General features: G+C 39.2%; 1 protein-coding gene across 9 annotated transcripts in view; it reads right to left on the bottom strand.

The window, feature by feature from the left end:
- The window catches only part of LOC105491446 (core-binding factor subunit beta), a 79,626-nt gene that overhangs the window by 66,512 nt on the left and 3,551 nt on the right, over positions 1-9,563 (bottom strand). For 6 of the 9 annotated variants that reach the window (XM_011757928.2, XM_011757926.2, XM_071084723.1 and 3 more), the window contains exon 3: positions 5,269-5,385. The exons of the other annotated variants lie outside the window; for them this stretch is intronic. In XM_011757928.2, the coding sequence (XP_011756230.1) occupies positions 5,269-5,385 (117 nt within the window). The remainder of the gene's footprint in view (positions 1-5,268; positions 5,386-9,563) is intronic. 9 annotated transcript variants of the gene reach the window in all.

Here is a 9,563-nt window from a genome sequence, read left to right as displayed (position 1 = left end):
CAACAAGCTCACATGCCCTAAATCGACCTAACCTGCTACTCAAAATTGTTCCAGCCAGTTTTCCCAGCCCGCATGACAGTAAACCCATATTCCCAGTTTCTCTAGCCAAAAAGTGGGTGTCATTCTTTTTTTTTTTTTTTTTTGAGATGGAGTTTCACTCTTGTTGCCCAGGCTGGAGTGCAGCAGCACGATCTCAGCTCACTGCAACCTCCCCCTCCCAGGTTCAAGCAATTCTCTTGCCTCAGCCTAAGTTAGAGTCATTCTTAATTCTTCTCTTTCTCACATGCCATATCCAATCCATAAGCAAATCCTGTTGCCTCTATCTCAAAATACATCCAGGATATGACCATTTCTCACTACCTCTACTGCTACCACCCTGGTCTCTCACCAAGATTACTGCAATAGCCTGCTTCACTTTTGCCCTCTATAATCTATTATTAACCTAGCAGCTAGCATTAGTCTGTCAAAACCTAACGCAGATCATATCATTCATCTACTCAAAAGCCAGCAGCAGGAGCATGCCTTTACTCTCAGCTACTTCGGAAGCAGACCAAGAGGATAACTTGAGTCCAGGAGTTTAAGTCACCCTGGGCAACATACCAAGACCCTGTACCTAAAAAATAAGCAAACTAAACACTCAAAACTATTCCCCATCTCACTCGGAATAAAAATCCCATGTGGTTATAATGGCCTACCATGGTCACATGAACTGGCTCATTATTATTTCTGATTTCATCTACTACAACTTCTTTCACAGTCTACTCTAGCCACAATGGCCTGCTTGCTGTTGATCCAACACAGGGTGCCACTCTGGGGCCCTTTATAATGGCTGTTTCCTCTGTCTGGAACATCTCTCCCCCACCCCCAACTCCTGCACGGCTCACCATTCCCTAACCTCCTTTGTGTCTTGGTTCGGGTATGATCTTCCTTACCCAGACCACCCAATTTAAAACTGCAAACGTTCCTGCTCATTGATCACCCTTATCCTATAATACCTTTCCTTTTTCCCAAAGCTATTGTCACTTTGTAAGCTATTACATAACTTATTATGTATATTGTCCATCAAGGATCTCTGCTTTGTTCACTGATGTATCTCAAATACCTAGGACAATGCTCAGTACACATAACAGGTGTTCAACAAAGACCTTCTGAATGAGTAAATTTTTGGATAACTGTGACGGGTACAGTAGTGGTTAAAGACTTTACATACACTATTTCAGTTACTCTCAACAGCAACCCTGAGAAGTATCCATTAATCTCATTTTACAACTGAGGATTATAATAATTAAACATGCCCAAAGTTACATCATAGTAAATGCAGAAGCCAGAACTTAACTCAATTTTGCCTAATTCTAAAGCCTTAACAACTATAGTTCCTCAAAGCTGCATATGAACGGGACGAGAACTAAGCTGCTTCAGGAGGTAACTCAGTTGAAAGAATATGAAAGAACACACTGATATGGAATCCAACATAAGGAACAGAGGCAAATAATTAACATTTGGAGAAGTTCCTTCAATTTTCTTTGCTTCCAGTCCTAGTCCTGTGGGGACAGAAACAAAACCTAATGGTTATAAGAAACAGACCATAAAAAGAGAAAAGAAATTCGAGACCCCACAGTCTGAGCTCCATGGATGAGAAAACACAGGGCAATGCCTTTTCTCCAAATTCACTGGAGAACTTTATTACAGTGGCATGGAACAGTGCAGCAGGAGTTTTTGCCTTAAAATGCTTTTTTTTCTAGAAAAAAAGTACAGAAGTAGTACAGATGTTGGCAAAATTTTATTTGAGAAATACATGATCTATGCATAACATTTACAGATTTACATCTGAGGGAAAGATAGTGATTTCTACCAGTGTCATCATTTATGGAATACAGCCACACTCAATTGTTTACATATTGTCTAGGGCCCTTTCACACCACAACAGCAGAATTAAGTAGTTACAGAGATGAGTAGTTGTGACAGAGACTGAAAGCCTGCAAAACTGAAAACATTCACATTTGTCACTTGACAGAAAAAAAAACTTCTAAAACCAGAATTTAAAAAATGTACATTTCCTAATAGCTTGCATCAGTTCTACCATTCTTCCTAATAGAATTAAAAACGTATCTTTTTAATACACTCATGCATTGCTTTAACAACGTTTCAGCCTACAATGGATCATATATATGACAGTAGTCCTGTAAGATTATAATGAATCTGAAAAATTCCTATTGCCTAGTGACATCATAGCTATTTTAACATTGTAGTGCAATTGCTTAATTTTTATAAGCAATTTAGAGTGTCCTAAGCATACTGTGTTTATAAAATCTACAGAACCACATTCATTCACCACTTACTCAAGTGACTGACCCAGAGCAACTTCCAGTCCTGCAAGCTCCATTCAAAGCCATTTTTTTAATATTGTATTTTTACCATGTCTTTTCTATGTTTAGATACATGAAGATACACAAATACTTACCATTGTGTTACAGTTGACTACAGTATTCAGTACAGTAACATGCTGTACAGTATAGGTTTGTAGCCTAGGAGCAACAGACTATACCATATAGCCTAAGCGTGTAGCAGGCTATACCACCTAGGTCTAAGTATGCTCTATATATACACAATGATAAAAATCACCTAGCAACACATTTCCCAGAACATATCCCTGCCATTAAGCGACACATGACTGTACTAGAACAAACCATCTCACATTTTTGTTATTTTTGGTCATATAATTAAAAACATCTCAATGGCTTAAGTCCAAGGATAATGTGGTCTTCACACTAGTCAAGCAGTATCATTAAATTAATTCAAGCAAACTTAACTTCTAGTAGCGTTAACAACCCATTTATTAGTTATTAAATACTGGAAGACCTCAGTAACACTGAGATGACGCTCTTGAAGCATTAAAATAGTTTTGGGCTAAAGCAGACAAAAAAAAATTTGTTTTTTTGGTTTATGTCTTTAGTATCTGAGCTACCACATTAAACAAACTTTAAAGTATTCAAACAAGAAAAAATAATAATTTCAATGGTCACACATACACGCATCAGAAGGACCAAAAAAACAACAATCCTACAAGGACTTCTCAAATTCTTCCTTATATACTGTGTAAGAATTACCAAATAGTAAAATCTGGAACATTCACTTTTAGTTTTCCAAGCAAACAAACTAATACACAGGAAAGCAAACTGCTTGCTTATTACTCATTTTTTAAAATCTTATAATCTATTTTCCCTTTTCCAATTCAAAGATTGTTTTGTCATGCACAAAAGAGCAAATCTAATTCCATAAAATTGGAGAAAACAAAAAATTCTTAATTTTATATATACATATATACACATATATACACACTATACACATATACATATACACATACACGTATATATATGTATATATACACACACAAGATTAAAAATCTTTTTCCTAATACAAAATCCTTTTAATTTTCTCAAAGGAATAGTTAGACATTTCTCACGTTACATAAATGTGGCAGGTTATGCCATTCATGATGACACGGAGAAAACTAACTTAATACGTTGATAAAAACAGGTACAAAAACACACCGCGAAACAAACCCAGAAAAAATGAGTATGAAACTGGATCCAAAAGGGTGTTTTGAGTATAAAACTAGATTTAAAAGAGTGTTTCTTCTTTAAAAATTTTACTTCAAGAAGTCAACTCCTTGACTTCTCAATCAAGGATCAACCAATCCAAGATGCTATTCATTAAAATTTCACCAGGCCAGGTGCAGTGGCTCACTCCTGTAATCCCAGCATTTTGGGAGGCAGAGGCGGGCGGATCACATGGTCAGGAGTTCAATACCAGCCTGACCAATATGGTGAAACCCCGTCTCTACTAAAAATACAAAAAATGGCCGGGCGCGGTGGCTCAAGCCTGTAATCCCAGCACTTTGGGAGGCCGAGACGGGTGGATCATGAGGTCGGGAGATCGAGACCATCCTGGCAAACATGGTGAAACCCCGTCTCTACTAAAAAAAATAAAAAAAAAAAACTAGCCGGGCGAGGTGGCGGGCGCCTGTAGTCCCAGCTACTCGGGAGGCTGAGGCAGGAGAATGGCGTAAACCCGGGAGGCGGAGCTTGCAGTGAGCTGAGATCCCGCCACTGCACTCCAGCCTGGGCAACAGAGCGAGACTCCATCTCAAAAAAAAAAAAAAAAAAAAAAAATTAGCCTGTGGTGGCACACGCCTGTAATCCCAGCTACTCAGGAGGCTGAGGCAGGAGAACAGCTTAAAACCCAGGAGGTGGAGGTTGCTGTGAGCCAAGATCACGCCACTACACTCCAGCCCGGGCAACAGAGAGAGACTCCATCTCAAAAAAAAAAAAAAAAAAAAATCACCCAAATCAAAATCATAATACATTTAACGTAGACTTGAAATAAGGCTCTCTCAGCTTAAACATTTTACCTATATTTTTGTATCTTTAATCTAAACTTCTAACATCAAAACTGTAAGACATGTTCCCAGAAACTTTTTCTCAAAACAAAAAATACATATTTCTGAGTTAAAATTTTCAGTTTTTTCTCAAATGTAAATTTGCTGTTAATGGAATTAAAAAGTTACCTATGAGATATTTCTAAATACTATTAATTTTTAAACCTAGAGAGCTTTTTTTTCCATTCACCTCTTAATTTTATTTTTATAGCACTATACTTACATATATTTTTGTAAACAAAATACATATTGTCAAACTTTTAAAGTAATTGTTCTGTTACTTTCCTTAAGGGTTAGAATGTTCTATGACACATATCATGTACATGAAATTAGGAATGGAGTGATATAAAAGTTTACCAGTGGTTTTAAAAAATTACATTGACCAGGCACAGTGGCTCACGCCTGTAATCCCAACACTTTGGGAGGCAGAGGAGGGCACATGATGGGGTCAGGAGTTCGAGACCAGCCTGGCCAACATGGTGAAACCCCACCTCTACTAAAAATACAAAAATTAGCCAGGTATGGTGGTGGGTGCCTGTAATCCCAGCTACTCAGGAGGCTGAGGCACGAGAATCGCTTGAAACTGCAAGGCGGAGGTTGCAATGAACAGAGATCACGCCATTGCACTCCAGCCCGTGCAACAAGAGCTCAACACCGTCAAAAAAAAAAAAAAAAAAAATTTATATTACATCCTTATAACATGGAATGAAAGCAAATCTGAGCATATGCTGATGTAATCAGATCTGTGATCTTTATTAAAATGTAAATTACCAAATAATCTCTAACAAAACAACTCACAGTATTTTAAATTGCAAAGAAACGTTTCCTACCTTGCCTGCTTCTCTTTCTAAGTCGACATACTCTCGGCTAGGTGTTTGTCGCTGTTCTCCCTGCCAGCTGGCCGGAAAAAACTGGAGAGACAGATTGGTTCCTGTGGCCACAAAAGCCTTTTAGAAAAATCAATACAAACAGGATCAGGAGCAGGACATTACATAAATTATGCAGGCAGTCATTTATTTTTACATCAGTTTATGTCTTAAGTCAGGCAGCACAGAGAATACTTAAAAGTAAAAAAACATGCACTCATCATTTTTCTTAAGTATTAAGTTACAAACATCTGATTCCATTTTGAGGACATTTGCCATTGGCTGCTTAATATAAAATCAGACATGGAATCAATACTTTCTTTCAGGTCATTTTTTGCTGACGTTAGGATCTCACACTGCTAATGTCTAACCAGAAGCCACCATCCATCCTTGCATTTAAAAACTTCTATTTTTAAATGTAAAAATCACTGAAAATCTAAAGGTTTTGAATTTTAAAGAACACCTCAATTTAAAGTTGTATAAATGAGACACTTTAATTTTCCTTGATTTCCCTTGCTGAAAGAAACACTGCATGGCAGGCAGTACATAAAAAATGCACTTGGAATTTCTGTCTCTCCTCTGATAAACCATACATTAGCATGCAATGTCACAGTACTCTCTAAAACCCTAGATGATTTTTAAAAATATGTCTTTTCTAATATTTCACTTTAGGAGAACTTGATCCGACTACAACGGAGAGAAAAGTATTCATCTAATATTTATAAAAGATTTGGATGTTAGAGCTCAACAGATGGAACGATCTAAAACCATTTCAATAAAGTGTCATTTTATGTAGCCCTTGAGCAAGTTACCTCTATATTTCCCTCATGCAAAAAACAAAGACATTACCCCTTTCCCAAAGGAAATTAAGAAAAAAAGAAGTAAAAGCATTTTTGAAAAAATACATTTTACATCATCTAAATGTAAACTCTTCTTTGCTGAAACCAGAAACAGTTTTTTGTGGCCGGGCGCGGTGGCTCACGCCTGTAATCCCAGGACTTTGGGAGGCCGAGACAGGCGGATCACAAGGTCAGGAGATTGAGACCATCCTGGCTAATAAAGTGAAACCCCCTCTCTACTAAAAATACAAAAAATTAGCCAGGCGTGGTGGTGGCGCCTGTAGTCCCAGCTATTTGGGAGGCTGAGGCAGAAGAATGATGTGAACCCGGGAGGCGGAGCTTGTAGTGAGCCAAGATCGCACCACTGCACTACAGCCTGGGTGACAGAGCAAGACTCCGTCTCAAAAAAAGGTTTTTTGTTTGGTTTATTCTACTAATTAAGTTCAGAAGCATTATTTGTTTCCATGCATACAGTCTTCATCTCAAATTAAGAGGTTCACATTTGGGGCAATTTGTTTAAAGCCAACAACCAATTTGGCTATCCAATAGTTCCCCGATGATTAACAGCTTAGATTCTTTTTTTTTTTTTTTTTTTTTTTTGAGATGGAGTCTCACTCTGTAGCCCAGGCTGGAGTGCAGTGGCCGGATCTCAGCTCACTGCAAGCTCCGCCTCCCGGGTTCACGCCATTCTCCCGCCTCAGCCTCCCAAGTAGCTGGGACTACAGGCGCCCGCCACCTCGCCCGGCTAGTTTTTTGTATTTCTTAGTAGAGACGGGGTTTCACCGTGTTAGCCAGGATGGTCTCGATCTCCTGACCTCGTGATCCACCCGTCTCGGCCTCCCAAAGTGCTGGGATTACAGGCTTGAGCCACCGTGCCCGGCCAACAGCTTAGATTCTTTAGAGGTAAAAATTATCCTTCCTATTTCTATTACTGGCACTGTCAGTACACTTGTCAACCTAAATGCTAAATCTCTAAACCTCTTTGATGGCATTTCCCTAATCAACTGGGGTACCATTTTCATGTGGTAAATGTTTTATATGCATAGAAACTGAACTAACATCAATATTACAACATCATTTTTAAAAATCTTTCAGGCCAAGAGTGGTGGTTCACGCTTGTAATCCCAGCACGTTGGGAGGTGAGACGGGTGGACCACCTGAGGTCAGGAGTACAAGACCAGCCTGGCCAACATGGTGAAACCCTGTCTCTACTAAAAATACAAAAAATTAGCTGGACGTGGTGGCAGACACCTGTAATCCCAGCTATTTGGGAGGCTGAGGCAGGAGAATCACTTGAACCCAGGAGGCAGAGGTTGCATGCAGTGAGCTGAGATTGCACCACTGTGGTCCAGCCTGGACAACCAGGTGAGACTCCATTTCAAAAACAAGAAAAAACAAAAAACAAAAAAAACTTCCCATGCACTATGAGCATAAGTCTTAGAACCCCCCAACACTAGTTCAAAGAAAAAAGGAGTTTCTGGGAGGGAAACTGCCCAGGCTGTATGACCTGAAGCATACCTCAGTTTCCTCACAAATTAATTATTTGTAAAGTGCTTAAAACAGTACCAAGTAAATGTTACGAAAGTGTTTGCTGAATGATATGAGAAATAACTTTAAGTTCAACAAGAAAGTCAACTTTTTCAGCTTCAGATAATGAAATTCTCAGAGCAGAGTGGTGGCAGAAAAGAGACTCAGCACATGAATGAATGCCCTGTGTCAAAATCCCTGTGGTGTGCTTCTTCAGTAGCAAATCCTTCCACCTCCAGTGTACCCCAAATCAGCTCTGTGCCAAGACACTCTGCAGATCGTATTACCTCATCTCCTGTCTTGATGCCAACCTCAGAAGAGATTTCCTGCTTCATCACTATATGTCCATTATCTCATAAAGATCGCTCTCTGAGACAGAAGTGGTAAACACAGATCATTCTAGAAAAGCATTTTCCAAACTTATCTGACCATAGAACTCTTTTAATGAGATACCTATATATACGTAAGAGTTGGAAAAAGTCTGTTCCAAAATATTAATATATTATTCCAAAATATTAATATATTGTCATAGGAAAATAAAGAAAAAAAGAAACAAAATGAAAACATTAAAATGCTACACTGGTATGACGCCTATATTTAAGATTTCCAGGTTGTCTTATGTTTTATAGGTTTCACAAATTATAAAATAGCACACCTTGAGACAATCCAACATACTTTTTACCATTCATTCTTCAGAATTAGAAATATGTATTAGTTTTTACTCTTCTCACCATAGAGTAACCATACTTCTCATAAATATTTTTTCTTTAATTGATTATTAGTGTTGAAGACATCAACACTCTTACTGCATAATTGGTAAGCATAGGCCAGGTACGGTGGCTCAAGCCTGTAATCCCAGCACTTTGGGAAGCCAAGGCAGGCAGATCACGCGATCAGAAGCTCGACACCAGTCTGGCCAACACAGTGAAACCCCATCTCTACTAAAAATACAAAAAATTAGCTGGGTGTGGTGGTGTGCGCCTGTAATTCCAGCTACTCGTGAGGCTGAGGCAGGAGAATCATGAGAACCCAGGAGGCGGAGGTTGCAGTGAGCCAAGATCTTGCCATTGCACTGCAGCCTAGCGACAGTATGAGACACTGTCTCAAAAAAAAAAAAAAAACAAAAACAAAAAACCGTGAAACCCTGTCTCTACTAAAAATACAAAAACAAAATTAGCCAGGCGCGGTGGCAGGCGCCTGTAGTCCCAGATACTCGGGAGGCTGAGGCAGGAGAATGATGTGAACCCAGGAGGCGGAGCTTGCAGTGAGCTGAGATAGGGCCACTGCACTCCAGCCAGGGCAACAGAACGAGACTCCAACTCAAAAAAAAAAAAAAAAAATTCGTAAGAATAAATCAAAGCTGGGTGCAGTGGCTCACGGAAGCAGGCAGATCACTTGAGGCCAGGAGTTGGAGACCAGCCTGGCCAACACAGTGAAACCCATCTCTACTAAAAATACAAAAACCAGACAGGCATGATGGCAGGCACCTATAATCCCAGCTAGTCGGGAGGCGGAAGCAGGAGGCGGAGGTTGCAGCGAACGGAAATGGCACCACTGCACTCCAGCCTGGGTGACAGAGTGAGATCCAGTCTCAAAAAAAGAACAAATCAGATTCTACCACAGATTCTTCTACTGGTGTTCACTTTTATTTAATGCTGATTAGGTTTTACAGTTAAAAACTCAATTGGCATAAAATAAGGGGGCTGATTTTCATAGTTAGAGATGATCAACACATCCTTAAATTATTTCACATCTAAATGCAAATGGGAATAGTTTTGAGAACTGTGGATATTCTTGCCATTTATGGCTGCTGTCAAAACAGGCAAAATAATGCCTTTTTCCACAGCCAAATAGAAAGAAACCATGGCCTATTCATAAGTAATAAGATAAATT

The sequence above is a fragment of the Macaca nemestrina genome, chromosome 18, assembly GCF_043159975.1.
Source record: "Macaca nemestrina isolate mMacNem1 chromosome 18, mMacNem.hap1, whole genome shotgun sequence".
In the NCBI taxonomy this organism is placed as follows: Eukaryota; Metazoa; Chordata; class Mammalia; order Primates; family Cercopithecidae; genus Macaca; species Macaca nemestrina.
The sequence above is the reverse complement of the archived record's forward strand: the minus strand, read 5'-3'. Positions and strand labels throughout refer to the sequence as shown.